Source organism: Anguilla rostrata, chromosome 15, assembly GCF_018555375.3.
Source record: "Anguilla rostrata isolate EN2019 chromosome 15, ASM1855537v3, whole genome shotgun sequence".
NCBI classification, from domain to species: domain Eukaryota; kingdom Metazoa; phylum Chordata; class Actinopteri; order Anguilliformes; family Anguillidae; genus Anguilla; species Anguilla rostrata.
In genome coordinates this window covers 14,397,244-14,417,664 of record NC_057947.1, presented here as the reverse complement: position 1 = coordinate 14,417,664, position 20,421 = coordinate 14,397,244, and the positions used below count along the sequence as shown (strand labels likewise).

General features: G+C 47.7%; 1 protein-coding gene across 1 annotated transcript in view; it reads left to right on the top strand.

Moving 5' to 3' along the window:
• LOC135240415 (protein diaphanous homolog 3-like) overlaps positions 1 to 20,421 on the top strand; it is a 343,268-nt gene that overhangs the window by 82,175 nt on the left and 240,672 nt on the right. The window contains exon 5 of the mRNA XM_064309839.1: positions 689 to 819. Coding sequence (XP_064165909.1) covers positions 689 to 819 — 131 coding nt within the window. The remainder of the gene's footprint in view (positions 1 to 688; positions 820 to 20,421) is intronic.

The window sequence follows — 20,421 nt, the reverse complement described above, 5'->3', positions numbered from 1 at the left end:
ATTTGGGTTCTGCAAGGTCATAAACCTGCATTTAAATAAGAGGAAGTTTAGGTTGCTCTGCTCTTCCTCTGAGCTGTCAGACATCCTGGCCGTTGTTTATCCTGGACCTCAGCGGCCGCCCTTACCTGCTGGTTTGATTGGCGTGTGGGAGGGATTCGGGGGTTAGCGGGGATTACCGGAGCAGGGAATCCACGCTCCCCTCGCTCTCCCCGGCGGGCTGCGGGCTTGTGTTTCTCTTTAATGCAGAGACAATTAGTGACACGGCGCGCGCGTGTTCTCCTAAGCCTGGCGGCGGCAGAGCAGCCTTTTCCCGCTGACCTCGCGCGAGTTTGGCCCCTCTCTCAGCCCAGCTCCGCTCACGGCCAATAAGAGGGGCTCTCCCGGCCTTGGCTGTCCTGCTGGTGCCCTGTAATTACACACAGCTCCGTCTCCTCCTCAGACTGTAGGTCTAATTACTGTGCGCTCTCTCTCTCTCTCTCTCTCTCTCTGTCTGTCTCTCTCTCTCTCTCTCTCTCTCTCTCTGTCTCTCTCTTCTCTATCTATTCTCTTTTCTGCCTGTGGTTAGTTTTTTTTAATAGTTTTTCTCTTTATGTTGCTTGTCTATTATTTTTATTTTGAAGTACAGTAATTTCTGTGGTTGAACAATGTCCCAATAAAAGGGGTTTTTAAATCTCTCTCTCTCTCTCAGGGTGGTCTGAAGAGCAGTCATCAGGTGCACCCACAGGAGTTCCTGAGCGAGCTCAAATCCGGCATTGTGGATGAGAGACTGGTGGCCTACCTGGACTCCCTGCGAGTTTCGCTCACCAGCAACCCTGTCAGGTAACCCCGCCCAGAACATCCCCCGCCTCTGCCCTCTACCTACATCATCTGCCCTCCCCTCCTTCACTGTGCCCACTGTGTCTCTCGATGACCTGTCAGTCCAGGTAGCCCAGCCTCACCCTGCCCCATTCTGGGGTTGCACTGTATACCATGTTATTAATAGTCCCCCCCCCCCCCCCCGCAGTATCCATTTTCATCACCGACTGACCACATTTGCTTCCTTTTCAAAAACACATTTTTAAAAAATTTTGACACTGACATTTTATGCATCACGTGAGGTCTTACAGTTTCAGGGAGGGCAAAATGGAGCTTTAGATTGACAGCAGTGTGCGTGTGAGCTCCACAATGCATTTCTCACAGAAAGTGTAGTTCATTGGCTGTGGTCAAATTTACAAGATAGTGTGCACTGGTCTTTGTTGATTGCAATTCCAGTGCCATATGATATAACTAGCAAAAGCTAATAGCACTGACTCGTGAAAATTGATTTTTAATGTTACTTGTTCAACTTAACGTTCAAAGTGAAACTTTCAAGAGTTGCCAGACATTTCTGTTATACCCTCAATAGATGGTGGAAGTCCCAGTATAACTTCAGGGCTCTACAGTGCTCGCATTTTAGGAGAATTTGCTCCTGAAAACCGATGTGTGCTAACTGGAAAAACAATTTAGGAGCACATCTACTAACGGGGATGCATTAGTGTCATCCTAAATTTTTCAACTTAGGAGCAAGTGTGCTCCCTGGAACAAATGTTAGTGTAGAGCCCTGAACTTGGACTTTAATCTTTAAACGTTATACATTTTTTGAATCAGCATCATTGTTGCTTGGTGGCAGTCAATGATGCTAATTGGTCTGACCTTGAACCAACTGCCATAAAGGAGCGTGTAAAATCATCCAGTCAGAGCCGTTGTGAAGCTGCACACGGGCCAGTGTTCCAAACCTCCATAAACGTAAACAGTGGAATGCTCAGCCAAATCAGTCTGTTTTCAGTACCGTCAGGGTCTGACTGTTATTATTGACAGAATGCTGGAGAAATGTGAGTTAAAAAAAATTGTCAGTGTGTCACAATGAAATTCCATTTAAGGACATGTATTGTTCACAGTAATTTAATTTGGGGTTCAATTAGTATTTTAATAACAAATATTTATATTGATTATTCAAAAATAGCATTTTTGGCTATCTTGAATTGAGATAATTGTCTCGCACGCGTAACCTATGCTATTTCAAAAATAGCTGTAATAGTATATGCCGAGGTGTTGTTTAGAAAGCAAATCGGGCTATGAAAAACCCCGCCCCACCACATTATCTACCCCGCACTCTCTGGCCCCTCTCCTCCACTGGGGTTCATGGCGAATATCGCTACCCAGCACCCCTGTCAGGTCCCCCGCTCGGCTCAGCACTTTCTCCACCCTCCACCGTACGGCCCCTGACCTTTACGGATGATGCGATCCCAATACCCACCCCCACCGTTTCCCTAGCACCCCGCGCCAGCGAATCGCACGCTGGGCCTCATTAATATTCATTAGCGATGCACGAGGTGCCCGCGGTTCTCTCGCTCACCTTTTTTTAATTGTCTGCCGCCTTATCCTTCTCCTCTCAATTAGCCCGCTGTTTTCCTGAGCTTGTCTCACAAGCACGACACCAGACTGCGGGGGGGGTCGTCATAAATAATTTTAAAATAATGAAACATTTTGCTCCGGTGACTACCTTCGTTTAATGGTTTCATGTTTTTAAATGTAGCTCCCGCTGAGAGAGGGGGCCCGCTGGCTATGGGAGTACGGCTAACTCTTAGCACACAGTCTCTTTACCCGCCATCCTTCAGCCGTCCTTGGATTGCATCCCTTTTACCTTCCTCAAGTGTGTGAGAGTGCGCGTGTGCATGTTTAGGGATGCTTGCGTGTCAAATCTGCTAAATTGGTATGTCAGCGTTGGCACTGATAATAAGCAAGGCTTTGGCTCATGACTGGTGCTACAAGGAGTTGTTTTGGATGATGAAACCTTTTACTGTGACCTTTGTCCTTGGCTGGAAATGCATTTTGCGGACTGAAGTAGATTACAGTGAATGCCACTAGTTGACAGATTGTGAAGTAGCATCTTTATGAATGTGACCGGGGTGGAAATTTTGTTTCCGCAAATGAATGGAGCCTGTTGCAGCAAATATGATTTATAAACAGAATGCATTCTCTCGCTCTCAGCATCCGTTAATACAGTATGAAGATCGGTTTGGGTAAAACTGTTGCCACAGACATAAAAATGACGAATGCAGTAATGCATATAGCTACATGTACAGAGCACATACCGTTTGATAGCTGTGTTGTATCACATACGGGAGCCTAGTTGTTAGTGTGACCGGGTCATATAGCAGAGCTTGGGCTTGTCCAAGCCAAGGCTTGACGCTGTTTTGGATACTCTCTGGATTACAGGTTAATGACAGCCAGAGAGGGGCTGAATCGCCTATTAATACTGAGTGATTCTCCAGAACAAAGCTAGATAAGCTGCTACTCAGTTTAGCTAGCCTGGCTTTTTCTCTTTGCATCTCAGCTGGTATAAATTACCGCTGGGTCCTTCAGTGGAATATCGGGTAGAGCAGGCAACTTTAAATTATCTGCTTCATTGTATCACATATTAATGTCAGTGTTTCTCAGGGAGGGGAAAAAGCATTATGGCATTTCTAAATGCAGTCTGGCCCTCTTCATTTCCCTTTGGTGCGCAGCCAGCTTTGAGGACACCGATGTAAGAGCGCGCAGCCGGAACAGAATGTTTACAATGTGAAAATGTTTATAGCACTGGCAGGCTGTGGCGCTGGGGGAATCTCACCCCTCAAACAGAGTGCACTCGCTCTTCAAAACACACAGCCCTCGCAACATTAGTCACAAAATGGCTTCACGCACATTTCCCAAGGTATCAGAACTCTCCACGTCAGCGTGTTACCTTGCTGTTGCTACCCTGCACTTCATCACAAGTATGTAAAAGAATAAAACAGTTTTCTTCAAAATAATCACAGTCACACAGTTCTTTTTTTTATAAAGCAATAGAACTTTGAAAATGCATTAGATAAAAAAACAAAAAAAAGCCGATTGTTCGACAGACCTTTCAACATTAGTCCTCTCTTTTATCGATGTATTATCGTCTGTAGTTAGTTTGCGCTTTAAAACTATTAATTTTGGCGAGGTCTCAAATGAATGGGGTGATTTGGGAGCCAGACAGGGAGGAATGGCGATGCCATTGACGGTCAGCAGGGACAGCTGATGCTGCCCATATTTACTCTATGCAAATACGATGGGGCAAGTTCCACAAAATGACTTGTTATACCTAAGTGAAACATCCCTTTAAGTCTAACAGTGCAGTGTCCTGTAGATCATTACACCAAATTACATGACTGTTCAGTCTGGTGACTTCAGTGTTCACTACTAGCTGTAGGAAACTTGATGCTCTGGCACTGAATATATCCAGTTTCTTGTCCCGTAAAAGATGAGACATTCCACAGCAGTGTCCTCTCACCCTATTAAAAACGGCAGAGACTGGAAGTATTCAGCTATGGTCACTATGTTGTATTACTTGGGTGTCTTGGATCAACAATGTTTCGTATTCTTCATAATTTTATTTTTTAAGACTTTAATCGCAGTCCTGATTTTTATATTGCCAGTTCAAGGATAAAAAAGACCTCCTTGGTGGGAAATTACAGTATCTTATAGTATTAAAGTTTTAATTCTGACTTGAGTCAGTAATCAAATCTGTTGTATTATAAATGGAAAGTGTAATGCAGTAGCTCTGTCGCTAATGAGCATTACACTGCGTTCTTTCACCAAGCCGGAATGTTCTGGAAAAAGACCGTTTCACTTCCTCCTTGAGAGCAGAGTGAGGCTGAGCGTTTAACTCCTTCAGAAGATGAAGGTTATGCTGTTTGTACCTGGGGCTTTTGCTAATGATTTTTAAGAAGCCATTATGAGGGGGTGGCTGGCTAGAGAGTGGCTCTTTTGCCCCCCCGCCCCCACCTCTGTCCCCAGTTTAATGGCCAGGGTTCGCAGCACACTTCTCATGAGCGCTTTGAAAACGTTTGTATGTCGTATGTAATATCTGTAATAATCCCTGTTTGTTCTGGCCGTCAGCGAATAGAGAAGGCGTTTAATATCCTCCCAGAAAACATGTTCACACCATTTGTGCTCAAAGTGTGTCTCTTCATATGTGCCATTGTGGGTTCTTCCCTGTGGAAGTCATTCTCAGGCTCAGAATATGCAAGCGTGCTAGACTGGCACCAGACTGGGGGAAGAAGCACGGAGCGGCAGAAACACAGTTTAGCATAATGGCTGTTGGAACGGCCACCATAACACCCTCCCACACGTCACCACCTCCTCTTAACAGTATGGCGCTTTCTCCGCTAGTTAAAAAGACGAGTGTGTCTGAGCCCCCCCCCGGATATCTGTACCGTAGGACCGGCGGGGGACAGGAAGAGGAACGCATAGCGGCAGGAAGCCGGTTGCTTCAGAAACCGAGGCAGTGGTGTGGTTTCTGTAACGATAGCTGGCAGTTTGTTTTGAGTGCACAGGAATGAAACGCTCCCTCATTGGCCAACTGAGATCGCTGTGCGTGTCCGTAGTCCACCTGCTGCTGACTGTATGGAGAGAATTACACCCCTCTGCCATTTTGCATTTGCATCATCTCTGGCGTTTGTTGTGCTTAAAGCCTGAATTAAGTGGGTTGCGTCTTTTTCGTCTCGTTAAAATCAGGAGGCAGACGGTTAAAATATTACTGCTTGTCCTCGGTGTAATTGATGGAACTGGTCAGACTTTCTGATGGTCCATCACTAAGCCTGGATTTATGTCCTTCCACTTCAATCAGGCAAATATGTGTTTGAGTGAATTATAAATTTGCCATCCTTCAAGCCTAATGCCTTGCGACAGGTAGGCTGCATTCTCATGGACACTCTGTCCTTCATTGGGATGTGGTCACTAATGCAGTCTCTGGCACAGGGATTGATTTTAACCACAGGTTATGAGTTCAGAGTGGGGTGGTCTGTGTGTGTGTGTGTCTGTGATGTCACTGGGAACTCCACTGGTGACCACATTCCATGCCTGACAGAACAGTGAGTCTGACCAGGCTGCTCATATCCTTATGGTACTATGAGTCTGACCAGGCTGCTCATATACTTATGGTACTACGAGTCTGACCAGGCTGCTCATATCCTTATGGTACTATTAGCCTGGCCAATTTGATGTTATGGTGCTGTAAGCCTGACTGGATTTTCTTTCATACATCTCTTCCCATACGTTTGAAAACAAAGAAAGACTGCGCCACCATTTAAAACTTCACCTGCAAGGTCCGTTCTGTAAAAGCCACGTCTGCCTGCTATTGCTATTGACTACCAAATGAAACGCTGCAGAGATTTATGAAACGGGAGGGAGTTTGTCAGAAAAGAGCAGTCCAGCTCCCTAAAGACACGCCCCTGGTGACAGGCAGTATGAGGTAATGCAGTCTGTGTGTGCTCGGCCTCGGCTGACTTACGGCACCCCGATCTTGACCCGGCGGACCCTCGCACGCCGTTACGTTTATGTTTATGTCCGGCGATGAGCTCCGGCGCAGGCCGTTCATTCTGCTGGAGCACCGCGGCCATTACAGCCGCTTTAAGGCCAATTAGGCCGCGCGTGATTGGGGGATCCGCCCGGCAGCAGCGCGACCGCGGCGGCGCTGGAAACGCTGGCACAGCGTGAGATGAGGTGTTGGCGGCAGTGTGGGGGAACCCCGTTTGGGCGCCCGCGCTCCTGTTGCTTACCCATCTGTGCGGAGGAGCGGCAGAGCGTCTGTGGACCGTACGGCGGTCCGCTCTGTCAGCGCTCAGATGGCTCACAGCGCACGTTGCTGAACGCCCAGCTCGCAGCACTGTCCCGTCAGCGCGTGCAGTGCACTTCAGGCACAGTCCTGAGTGTTAATACAGCACAAATAAAACCAGTTCACCACACACGTGGATCATCTCAGACGCGATCAGTGCCGTGCACAGTATTAGTACTATTGCGCACATTTACGCTCTTACTGCAGCAGTGACTAATGATGGATGAATATATCAGCGCCTGAGTGTGCGGGTTCTCTGGCGGTGGGAGTGCAGTGAGTGGCGTGCGGGGCCAGTGCGCCCGTTTGTCACGCCGCTAACTGCTGCAGCGCTCCCTCTCATCCTTTCTACCTGCGCTTTTTTATCTTCTTGTCAAAATTCACAGCAGATGTGTTCCGTCCCACGGAAATTCGGGACGGAATATAAAACCCGTAATTTCCCCGGGGGCCAATAAAAGCCGCAACTCCGTCTCCCACAGACCCGCTGGGCATTGCCCCGCTCTGAAAGCCTACAGATGAGAAATTTCACAACAGCATTATCATTTTTCTCTTCCTCGCTTTCTTGCATTTTAGCCGTCTCTCTCTCTGCCTCTCTCTCTCTCTGTCTCCCCGTTCCCTCCTCCCTCCCCCTCTCCCTTCCCCCTCCCCCCCTCATAAACACCGCTGCGGTTGCCCGTGTGACAGTGAAAATTGTCTTTGACACTTGGTGTGATGAAAAGGCAATCACAGAGGTAAATGTCGATCGCAGGCCTAAGGCTGGGCACAAGTCCTGTGTACCCTTCACTGAAATTGGCTCGGCTGTGGCTGCTGGGGTCCGCGGGCCCTTGAAGACTTGTTTGTGGGGGGGGTGACCGGGGGGGGGGGGGGCGGATGGTCTCAACCCTTCACGCATCATATTTCACGCACTGAAAGATTTTCCCCCGGAACGGCTGCACACACTGCAGATTATTATATTATTGCTACATGGGCTATTATTTAGCAGGAGATCTGCGGAGTATCGGGGCTTGCTGGTGAAGTGAAGGAAAGCAGCTTGCCCGTTTCGGAGTGATAAAGTATGTGGGCTGAGAGCTCACAGTGACTCAGGCGCCAAAGTTTCTCTTCACCCAAGGCTTTCTCTCTGCAGTGCTTGGCGAGGCTTAAAGGGATCCATCATCACGAAATTACATCTGTCACTGTTCTCTTCCTTATGTTTCCCCAGATCAACCTACATTACTCATGAGATGCCAAGCTACATATAACCCATTTTTATAAATGCTTTGTATCTTCTTTTTAAAAAAGAAAAAAATACTAGGCCTACTTCTTTAAGATTGTATTTTAGATGTTTCAGAATTCTTAGAAAAAGTTCCTATGGGTCCTTGGGAAAAAAAAGTTGGATTCTTTATGTTGTATACTGGAGGTTGTGAAAGCGCTTTAAGGTTTGAAATTTTTTGGTTGGGTTTTTCCTTTTACAAAAAGGATCTTGCAATATGTGAATCTGGTCTTAACCATTTGCAGTCTGGGTAGTATACATTTCTAAGGCTGTTATGAGGCTATTAATTCATAAATACAGTTCAGAATGTATTAAGAATGTGTTTGCCAATGACCTCTCTCTCGGGGCTAGAAATCGAATGGCTCTTAGTGCTTCCATGGCTTCATTAACACCAGGGATCGAAGCATTGGAAAAACAAGCAAACGAAAAAATCAAACGCGCACGCTCTGTGTGAGTATGGAAATATCACTCCACAGACACTCAATTGGCCATGGCGGAAACCCACCTCAGTCAATAACGCTGTTTACCCTCGTCGACTCTGTGAAATTCATATTCGTTTTGAGTAGCGACAGAGTCGCTGCCGGTTTGTGGCAAACCGAGCGGTAGCCTGAACGCAGACAGATCTGTTTAATCTCTTTTCAAGTCCCCTGCATTTGTTCTTCAGTGAACCGATTTTGTAGCTTGAGGGGTAAATATCCTATCAACTCTTTTTTTGTTTTGTTTAAAAATGAGAGTTGAAGTGTCTTTTTAAGCCGCGCTGTTAATTGTAAGGCTTGAGCCTGGCGGTGGACACTGAGAGGGAGAGGGTGGGGGGCGGGGGCGTTAAATCCCCGTCTGTGTGCGTCCAGACACGGCGAAACGGTGCGTTACCGGTGCGGTGTAGACCTCCCGAGCGCGCCCTGCGTCACACGCCCCGTTTTTACTGCCGGAGAACGAGGGAAAAATGGCTCTGAGAGCGGAGAGCAATTTGTGGGAGAGCTGAATCTGAGGACAGAAAAGCACATTTTCTTTTTTTTGAGGTTCTCTCGCAGACACCCTTTTAGACATCAAACCGGTTTTCTCATTTTAGCACATGTACCTTTTAGCGCTATCCAAGGTGGCGACTATACTGTGCTTTTGTTCTCTTTGAAAATTGGGGATGTGAAAGCCCTCATTCACTGCGTCCTTCCTGACGCGGTTCACAGCAGCGTTCGCGAGCGTTTGTGTGCATGTAAATGCGTGCGTGCGTGCTTGCGTGCGTGCGTGCGTGCGTGCGTGCGTGATGTGGGGCGGTGGGGGTCCGGTCACCCGGACTCAAAAACAAACCCATACTTCGGAACCCTTGACAAATCCAGATTACAGTTGATTGTGGCGAAAGGTCAGTATTAACTGTATATAATTACTGAATGAGGAGAGCCCTGGGCTGTCTTTCTCATGTACGAGTGTGTGCAGTTAACGGCGTTGAGGCTGACGTTTCTGGCAGGGCCCGTTCTATCAGAGATGAGCAGGCTGGTGGAGGGGCTGTGTTTTTACTGGGCGAAGTTCTTGGCGAACGGGCGGACTGGTGCTTGCGAGTGAGCCATCTGCTCGAGATGCCGTCGCAGCGACCGCCGTTTCTCCCGGGGGTAGCAGGGAGGTGCTCTGGTCTTGGGGAGTCTCCAGAGTCTAGCAGGGAGGTGCTCTGGTCTTGGGGAGTCTCCAGAGTCTAGCAGGGAGGTGCTCTGGTCTTGGGGAGTCTCCAGAGTCTAGCAGGGAGGTGCTCTGGTCTTGGGGAGTCTCCAGAGTCTAGCAGGGAGGTGCTCTGGTCTTGGGGAGTCTCCAGAGTCTAGCAGGGAGGTGCTCTGGTCTTGGGGAGTCTCCAGAGTCTAGCAGGGAGGTGCTCTGGTCTTAGGGAGTCTCCAGAGTCTAGCAGGGAGGTGCTCTGGTCTTGGGGAGTCTCCAGAGTCTAGCAGGGAGGTGCTCTGGTCTTGGGGAGTCTCCAGAGTCTAGCAGGAGTGCTCTGGTCTTAGGAGTCTCCAGAGTCTAGCAGGAGGTGCTCTGGTCTTGGGGAGTCTCCAGAGTCTAGCAGGCAGGTGCTCTGGTCTTGGGGAGTCTCCAGAGTCTAGCAGGGAGGTGCTCTGGTCTTGGGGAGTCTCCAGAGTCTAGCAGGCAGGTGCTCTGGTCTTGGGGAGGTGAACATGGCTGTCGCTTTGCCTTTCATGCCACATCGCTTCCGCCAAAAAGTAAAAAAAAAAAAAACAAAGTTAAATAAAACCCTTTCCAGGCTTCTACAGTGCAAGTGCAATTTTCTGTGAGAATGTGAAGAATGACATAGGGACACCTGTGTAAGTGGCTCGGGGAGTTTAGATTGTTCTCCTTCTTTCTGATGTAGTTTGGCTGTAGTTCAGTGAAGAAGGTAAAGGTGCTGTGCCAATTATGGCAGGAAGACCGGCGTCGCTATGGGAAGTTCACATAAAGAGACCTGTGAGGAATGCTTGGAATTTTGACGGCCTTCCTTTTTGGAGCTGGAGTCGATCGATTGGCGTGCCTGAAAAACAGCCCCGTCAGGAGGGCTTCACAGCTCCTCCAAAGGGCGGGCGTCGTAATGAGCAGCCATGCCGGAGACGTTGGTGGCCACTGCGGCCCGTTGCCGTGGTAGTGTGGCCATGGAGACTCGGGCGGAGTGCGGAGGCCTGTCTCCTGTAATAAAGCCGGAGGAAACGGGCCGTGCCGTGAAGCCGACCAAGCACCGTGCCTCACCCGGCAGCCCCCAGCTCCCCGCCTAACCCAGCAGCCCCCAGCCCCCCGCCTAACCCAGCAGCCCCCAGCCCTCCGCCCCAGCAGCCAGCATGGCCCCCGATGCCCCCCGCGCCCAGGTCTATTTACCCAAGAGATGGGTGCAAGTGAACATCGCTGATGCAGACCGCAGTCCTCCGGCTTTGTTCTATGAGTGGCACTAAAACAGGCTCTCAGTCACACAGAAACAATTATGGAAATCTTAGACTCAATCAAGCCAGTTTCTGTGACATAACAGCACCTTACTGTTTCACAGTGCAGCTAATTAAACCAAATCTGATAAAGCATGCTGATTTCATCTTGTGCATATACCATGATTTACTTTACTAATCTTTTTTCAAATGTTTTTTGTCACCTTCCTACTCTTTTGAAAGAAAGTGTTGTACACATGCAGATTCTCATTTTGTCCTTTTCTTTTCTTGTTGTTGGAATGCACATGTGAGTGTGTGACCTTTGGTTTTGCATTGCTTTTCTAAAATGATCTGCGGAATACTCCTGGGAGAATGGTTGCTGCTCTTTACATGAATTCCTGGGAATCGCAGCATCTAGTAGTCGCCAATCTTTTCTAAATGAAAACGCCCACTCACTCCACTCTTCAGTAACCAGTTTGGCAGTAGTGTTCCCCTTGCTCCTGTTTCTTACGGTTAGCAGTGCAGATCACAAAACCTTGAACTCCTGTGTTTTCAGGCATCTGCTGATGGCAGTGGTGATCTTCAATATGAAATGTGTCAAATCGCCAGACTCATAACTTGTTGTGGAAATGTATTTGTTTAACTCACTGTGTACTGTGTAGGCTAATCTTTACTTCGTACTATTCTACAGAAAATGCACCAGTCTTGGATTGTAGTACTCTGCTGTTGGGTAATGCCCTGCTGTGTTAGTGTTCTCATTGGGTAATGCCCTGCTGTGTTAGTGTTCTCATTGGGTAATGCCCTGCTGTGTTAGTGTTCCCATTGGGTAATGCCCTGCTGTGTTAGTGTTCCCATTGGGTAATGCCCTGCTGTGTTAGTGTTGCCATTGGATAATGCCCTGCTGTGTTAGTGTTCTCATTGGGTAATGCCCTGCTGTGTTAGTGTTGCCGTTGGGTAATGCCCTGCTGTGTTAGTGTTGCCATTGGATAATGCCCTGCTGTGTTAGTGTTCTCATTGGGTAATGCCCTGCTGTATTAATGTTCCCATTGGGTAATGCCCTGTTGTGTTAGTGTTGCCATTGGATAATGCCCTGCTGTGTTAGTGTTCTCATTGGGTAATGCCCTGCTGTATTAATGTTCCCATTGGATAATGCCCTGCTGTGTTAGTGTTCTCATTGGGTAATGCCCTGCTGTGTTAGTGTTGCCATTGGGTAATGCCCTGCTGTGTTAGTGTTCTCATTGGGTAATGCCCTGCTGTGTTAGTGTTCTCATTGGGTAATGCCCTGCTGTGTTAGTGTTCTCATTGGGTAATGCCCTGCTGTGTTAGTGTTGCCGTTGGGTAATGCCCTGCTGTGTTAGTGTTGCCATTGGGTAATGCCCTGCTGTGTTAGTGTTCTCATTGGGTAATGCCCTGCTGTATTAATGTTCCCATTGGGTAATGCCCTGTTGTGTTAGTGTTGCCATTGGATAATGCCCTGCTGTGTTAGTGTTCTCATTGGGTAATGCCCTGCTGTATTAATGTCCCATGATATGCCCTGCGTATTAGTGTTTCATTGTAATGCCCTGCTGTGTTAGTGTTGCCATTGGGTAATGCCCTGCTGTGTTAGTGTTCTCATTGGGCATGCCCTGCTGTGTTAGTGTTCATGGTAATGCCCTGCTGTGTTAGTGTTGCCGTTGGTAATGCCCTGCTGTGTAGTGTTGCCGTTGGTAATGCCCTGCTGTGTTAGTGTTCTCATTGGGTAATGCCCTGCTGTGTTAGTGTTCTCATTGGGTAATGCCCTGCTGTGTTAGTGTTGCCGTTGGACAGTGTGACCTTGTGCCTGTTTGTAAATGCTTGAGTTAGTGTTGGAGTTGGTTGTGCTGTTTAATATCCCACCCCCCCTTTATGCCTGACTGGCTGCATCTCGACTCTGGACTCTTCCTCTCTTCCACGGGTCACCGTCTTTTGTTTGGGAGGTTTTGCAGTTTCCCATCCATTATTAAAGCTGTCATCAGAGCGGAGTGCGGACGGGCCTGAAAGCAATTCCGTCTCCGGAGTTCAGAGTTTGTGGCGCCCGGGTCCCCAGCGGCTTCGCGGCTCTGCCGCGGCTAATCACCCCCCCCGCTCCCCGCAACGCCGCCGACCGAAGGCCCGCTATCTGCCCTAATTGTGTTAAATGGATGTGATAAATGGATCTGACAAACAAGTGGAAATTGGTTTTTGATATTATATTAAAACTGACCTTCAGGTTTAAGGCCCCAGATCTGTTATTTTGTCAGATATACAATAGCGAGGCCTTTTTCTAACTGGCTAAATGAATAGAAAAGACTGAAGTGCGCGGCGTCGCTCGCTCCGTGCACCGGCTGAATAAAACAAGCCGCTCCCCAGCCCGCGCCGCTCCCAGCCGCCGCTCCCCAGCCCGCGCTCCCAGCCCGCCCGCTCCCAGCCCGCGCGCCCCCAGCCCGCGCCGCTCCCCCAGCCCGCGCCGCTCCCCCAGCCCGCGCCGCTCCCCCAGCCGCCAGCCTGCGCCGGCCGTGTCTCCCGCTCTGCGGCGAGCGGAGAGCTGGTCCCTGACATTTGACACTGGCATTGTCTGCTGGGCAAACGCTGGGTACGGAACGGTGCGTTTTTGCAGGGCCCTTTCTGTAGGCCTGTTCCAAGGTCGAGGCCTTTTATTCCTCCTCTTAGTTTGTGAAGTTTTTCTGTTTACGTTGTGGAGAGACCGTTTTGAGCAGTCGGCAGTTGTTGCGAAAAGGCAATCGCCTGTGTGCTTGGGCCTTGGTATCACATTTCACTGCATTCAGGCTCTCGCACAGGTGTGTTAATGGACTAGACTCACCAAGAAAGAATGGCTAGCACAGCACTGAAGTTCAGAAGGCATCATACTGAGAGTGCGACTGCAAAAGAAGCAAGAAAATGAGTGCGTGAGTGGGAGAAGGGTAGTAGTGAGGGAAAGAGAACGTGTCACAAAGGCAAATGTGTTCTGGATTCATCCATTTTAGTTTTGTTGAAAGTTAGGCAAGGTCTGGTTTGGTGCAAGCTGCATTTTGTTCAGTGCAGGTTACTTCCAGGTCGCTGTAGGCTCGTCCCTGTCAGGTGCAATTTATTGTCTGCTTGGTTCAGGTTACTCCATGCTTGGTAAAGGGTATTTCCTTTTTTGGTGCAGCTTATTTCCTGTTCTGTGCAGGTTACCTTCTGCCTAGGGCAGGTTATTTTCTGATTAGTACAGATCATTTACTGTTTGTTGCAGGTTAATTCCTGTTTGGTGCAGTGCTGGTGGGAACTAACTTGTTTTCCTCTTCCTTTCGGAGCTAAAGATCCTCGTGTTCCTGCAGACCTGCTTTGTCAGTGAAATGGTCTTTATGAATGACAACTACAGTATGCATACCATAGCTCAAAAACTTTCTTAGTTGGTAGTACTGGTGCTCCCAAACTCAAAAAGAGCACTAAAATAATTTAGGAGCACCCACCAAAATTGAGCAGTAGCGCATTGAGCAGTAGTGTATGTCTTTTGAAAATGACTGTTAAAAAAAGTTCTGAATGTAAGCACAAGGGATCCTCTTCCAGGAACACTTGGATTGAAGTCATTATAGTTTGGTTAATGAGCAGTAGGCTTCTGAATATCTCCTTACAGGCTCATAATGAATATTAAATGTACAGTTTATTAGAAAAATAATTTTGAAATAATTACGTTTCACAAATAAGCCAAGGGTTGTGTTTACAAAAGGTCCTCTTACAGTTGGGCGGAGGTCATTATATGTTTTGATAAGTAGCAACATTACATTGAATAGCATATTTGAAGTCCATAATGAGTTCTAGAATGTAGTTTATTAGAAAAATAATTTAAAATTAATTAAAGGTTTCACAAATTAGTAAAAGCTTGTGAAGGATTTTGCTTGGGGTCCTCTTTTTCCACATGATTGAGGTCAGTGTGTCACCATAGCACCGTAGAACTTGCTGGGAATAATTAGCCTACTCAATACAAATTAATTCAGCATAGCTCCTGTATCCCTATGTAACCAGTTCCCTGCATGAAACTCAAAGAACTCTCCATTATATCATTTCCAAGTCACACGAGGTGGGCGTTCGTTGGTTTGAGTGGTAATTATTCCTGGTGCTGGTTTTAACGCAACTGACCTTTAACTTTTTACAAACACTATTCTTTTCATGTCGTTTCAGATACCTTCGTCTTTCCGTTTTTCAGTGAATGTGTGCTGAATAAAGGATTTCTGGACGTTGTTGGTATTATTTGTCAATGTACGGATGATGGCGAGATAGATACAATAAAAGTTATTAAGGAATTCAAAAATCACCCTCAGCAAAATGCAACTGTGCCGAAATCTCTTGGTAGCTAAATCATGGAATTACGAGACTTTGAAAACAAGTGTATTAGAACTGAATAAAAAAAAATCACCTTCACAAATCATGCTATTCAGAATGCAAGTCATTTCCAAATGTTTGGTATTAGGAAAATTTTTTATAAATGACTGAATTTGAATAGCAAAATGTAAGCTGTCTTTACCATGGTGTCGCAAACTGGATTTTAAACACAATCATCACTCCACATTGTTTGCAGTGCACACATTAGCCTAAGTTTTGCTAGTCTCTTAACCAGGACAATTATTTTAGCTACTGTTTGCGAAAGGTGTATGGCTTACCTTTGCTGGTTTGGATGTCTCGATCAGCTTTGCTGCTGGGCGATGGGGTCGCGTCTTGTGAACATATAATAAATAAGTGTATTTATTTTTTTAGCTAAAAAATATGTGATTGGTCATTTCATTTTATTAGTCTTGAGAAAAGGCTGATTCAGTTTGCTAACTTTAGTTGGTTTAGGGAATGCTAGCTCGCTTGGCAGGTGTCGGTGAAAGGACGGATTTTAGCGAATCTTAAAGCAGCATAACGCTTACTAAAGTGAAGCTTATGTTTGTTTGGTTAGAATGGTTACAGGGGAAAGACTCATGGTAGTTTGTCTAAGTAGCATAGGTTGCATGAATTTATAAAAAGAAAACTGACAGTCACACCTGAGCAAATTGTTCGTCACACCAGTGCTCCCAATATAATTTTCTGATAGCACAGTTTAAATTTAGGCCCAAAACAGTCACATTTTTCACCTCTGTTCGCTGCAAAATGTCACCACAGACACACATGATAATAATAGAAAAATTACCAGTCTGTTGCCAATCTGTTTTCAGGTATTCTGATATAGAGTACTGAACTCTTGGTGTCAAGTACAAGAAACATACATATTAGGAAGAAATGTGCTGAGCTCGTATTGCAGGCCTTAAGATTAGAAACACAGGCACACAGATGTAAAGTCTAAAGACTGGCTATGTTCAGAAGAGGCCAGCAGCCGCTCAGCAGGCCAGCTTTTATACAGACTCATACGGTCAAGTCCCAGTGGACCTATGAACACTGCTGGCTTTCTGTTAGCCTCCTAAACCACCCTGCATCACGCCTGTGATATTCTCTGCCCTCTCCCTTGTCCTTAGGATGTCTCCCATATCCAGAGTATAACCCTTTATGCAAATATATACATTTCAAAATATGAAAGTGTATATATATATATATATATATATATATATATATATATATATATATATATATATATATATATATATACAGAGTAGCGCGTGCCATTTTCCACCGTCAGCTTATTCCACTGCCGTCAGATCAGGCCCAGGTCATGGAATCCTTTTCTTTGCCTGCCGGCTGGAGTAAAAGTTCCTTCTGGCTTTCTTTCATTATCTTACTGAAGAGCGTGATGTGATTATTTCACGCGGGCGGTTATGATTATGAATATGTGCAGAACGGCGACGGCATCGATCGGGTCCGGCCGCGTGGCCCTCCGACAGGCCCTTAATTTGCCACATTAAGCGCGAGCATATTTTGACATTTTGCAGAATTAGGCGCCTGGAATTCCTCTGTCCGAGCGGGGAGGGGGCTTATTGACAGGCGGCGGGGGCTCCAGGCCGCGGGCCTAACTGGCATTGATTGAGGAGTCTAAATGAAGGGAGCCCGGGCCCGCGCCGCCGCCCCCTCCGCCTCCTCGCTGTTATTGCAGTCAGGACAGGGAGCCGCGCGCGGCGGGCCGTTAGCGCTTCCCCCGGACGGGCGGCACGCTCCTGGTGTTCCACATAATTGGGCCGCTCGCTGACTTCATTGATCTGGACTGGACCCCGTCCAGCTGCGTTTAATTCCCGCTCCATGGCCGCGCCCTCGTCCCGCCGCATCCCCGATAAAAAACGGGGGGAGAACAGCACAGGCGCTCATTGAGAATGTAATGATGAATTGTGCCGGTTGAGCCCGCTGCTGTTTCTGAGCCGCGGGGCGAGGTGAGGAGGACGCGTGGAGGCGACGAGCTGCGGCTCCCCTGGCTGCAGTCTTAAGGGGACGTGGAGCCATTGTGCAGTGTGCGCTGCCCATCACGGCTCCGGCCATTTCGGCTCTCCGGTTTCCTCATTGGGCATGTCAGGCCGGGCCAAAGCAGTCCAAACTAAGCATCTTGTATCTGCTACACAGGTAAACGTGCACTTTCTCAAACTTTCTCTCCTGAAAATGTACCTGGTGTGTGTAACCAACTTATCCTGCCTGGAGAGAGCTTTGAGGGCCTGTATGAAAACTGCATTTCAAAATAGTGTATAAAGTTAATGTTCCAATTATTGTTAATAATTAAAGTAATGATTATAATAACAATCAGCCATTGATTCATAGCAATCAGGACTGGCTGCTTCAGACTGCAGTTTTCTCCTGTCTGGGCTGTGGAGTTTAAGAGAGAAGTGGAGTTTAAGAGAGAAGTGCAGGTGTGGCAGTGGGCTGGGAACAGAATGGAGGGGCTGAGAGGCTGCGGCTAGCACTGCAGAGCTCAGTCACGGGGGGAAGGGGGAAGATACTTTTAGGCTCTATTTGTGTGGGTAATTTACCACGTTTAAACTCTTACGTTACACAACGAGGGACATGACATATAATTTGTTTGTCACATGATTCAATCGATGGTGAAGTATTCATTTATTTTTACTTGTTTTGATTGCTTTCTTCTTGAGGGTTGACTTTAAAAAAAAAAATAAAAAGAAAAAAATGTGTGGTTCAGATTTAATTTTCAGTCCCTAAATGATTTAGAATGAGTCCGCAGTGCGTTTTTCCGTGATAGTCATGAGACACGGGAGACTCAGAAGAAAGTTGTGTGGCTGTTTTCTCCTTTAAAGGCACATCAGTGGGGAAACTGTCAGTTTGAACCCCGTGTACTCCCCCCAAAGTCGCCTAGGCTCCACTGCCAAGCGTTATTTATTGAAGTGATCTTGTGGCTCGCAAAGAGAATGCGTAAAACCCGCGGCACTTCAGAAACGACGCTGTCACGAGTCTCCAGAGCTGGCTCCCGCTCCACTTCCTCTCTTTCTCCCGCGATTGAAGCCCGCGCTATCGCTAAATGCTGTGATGCGCGCTTTTTGTTTTTCCCAGCGAATTATGCTAATGCGTCAGCGATGTCGTGCGTCTAATGACAGTTTAGGTGCCTTTCGACAAACGCTGCGTCTCGGGAGGCTCTCCTCCAGGAGTCGCGCTCTTTAAGCGTCTTTATCCGCTTCTTACAATAAAGCAAAAAAGGGGATTGAATTCCCTACCTGCAGCTCGGAGCTCAGCTCAAATGAATCGGGGCTAATCGCAGTTTACTTGTCAGGTGAAGTCGACGGTCCTGTCTGACGGAAGCAGGAGTCTCTTTGCAGTCTACACTGGCCTAGTTAGACTGTGTGGCTGATGAACGCTTTCATTGAAAGACGCCTCCCGTCTCTGCGTTAGTCACATGCCACAGTCGCGCTCCGACACTTTCTGAAAGCCGTCGTGGGTTTCTGCGTCTCCATTTCGACAGTGAATAAGAATGAGGATACGAATGTGTTTTCCTCAGTAAGTGATGCATTGTGGGCCAGATAGACTGCCGCGCAGGAAAACCCCAGTGCCTGATGCCTGTTTCTGAAATGACGGTGTGTCATTAATAAGTTGCTCTGAAATACCCTTGACTGTTTTTTAAACACACTATCCATTCATGCAGTTGGATACTGTGACTGGTGAAATTCAGCTGAAGTACCTTTGCTCAGGAGTACAGTACAAAGCTAGTGCCCCATCTGGGATGTGAACCTGACGCCTGGGCTACAGGCCCAGTTCCTTGACTTTCACACAGCTATTCAGATGAGACGAGTGTGCTTATTTGCAGCCTGCAGAAAGGAATCCAGCTCACAGTTATGTCCTGGGCTGCAGTAGGAAGAGCAGTTTTGAGCGCATGGGAAGTGAAAGTGCTGTCTTTATGGTAGACATGATCTCACAGATACAGTAGTATTAAACCGCTGCTCTGTGGTACAGCAGTAGTTGATCTCACAGACGGTATTAAGATGCTGCTCTGTGGTACAGCAGTAGTTGATCTCACAGACGGTATTAAGATGCTGCTCTGTGGTACAGCAGTAGTTGATCTCACAGACGGTATTAAGATGCTGCTCTGTGGTACAGCAGTAGTTGATCTCACAGACGGTATTAAGATGCTGCTCTGTGGTACAGCAGTAGTTGATCTCACAGACGGTATTAAGATGCTGCTCTGTGGTACAGCAGTAGGTGATCTCACAGACGGTATTAAGATGCTGCTCTGTGGTACAGCAGTAGTTGATCTCACGGACGGTATTAAGATGCTGCTCTGTGGTACAGCAGTAGTTGATCTCACGGACGGTATTAAGATGCTGCTCTGTGGTACAGCAGTAGTTGATCTCACAGACGGTATTAAGATGCTGCTCTGTGGTACAGCAGTAGTTGATCTCACAGACGGTATTAAGATGCTGCTCTGTGGTACAGCAGTCCTCTGTTTAGCAGCAGAGCTGAGGTTTCTCTTGCCTGACCTGCAGTGTGTTGGGAACACAAACGCAGGGCAGCCTTTTGTACACCGATAGCGTTTAACCCTTTCCCCCCTGGCTCTCCATGACCGCGCTGCACCTCTGCCGTCTCCAGAGTGCTCCCAGGATCCTGGTGACGGGAATCCTGATGGGAAACAGCGACGCCCCATTAAACCTCGGGGAGCGGCTTGCGTCTGCTGGAACAACAGCTCCCTACGCAGGGCCTCTCCTGGCAGGGCTGGGTTATTTATGGGCCCTTCCCCTGCGAGGCTAATAATAGACGCGGGCTTCCAGGTGCCAGACGCAGCGCCGCACAAGGGCATCCTTTTCCTTTTACCGCCCGGGGGCTGCAGCTACTCACGAGGAAAGGAAAGAAAAGTTATGAATCATGGCGCTTTTTGTTGCGGGTTGCGTAACAGTTGTAACAGTTTAAGGTGTTTATTTTTATTTTTTTCCTGGTTTTGTTCCCCGGTCTGCGGCACTGCTGTCTGCGTGTGATGCTGCTGCCGCCTGGAGCGGGATATCATCCGCCGGTGCGTTTCCTGTCTTTAGCGCCTCGGCTCTTTGTGGCGAACGGGCGCCGATGCGCTCAGCGTAAGCGCTGCAAACAGGCTCCTCTTTCAGCTCGCGTTTCTGCTCCGCGTCAGCCAGAGGAACTCTCCAGCTCTCTCACATTAACGCCACTGTTTATTCCACCATCATCTTCACTGATTCACTTTTACTGACGCCCTTCTGGTGTGTGTTCGTGTGTGTGTGTGTGTGTGTGTGGTGTGTGTATGTGAGGAGAGTGAGTGAGTGAGCCAG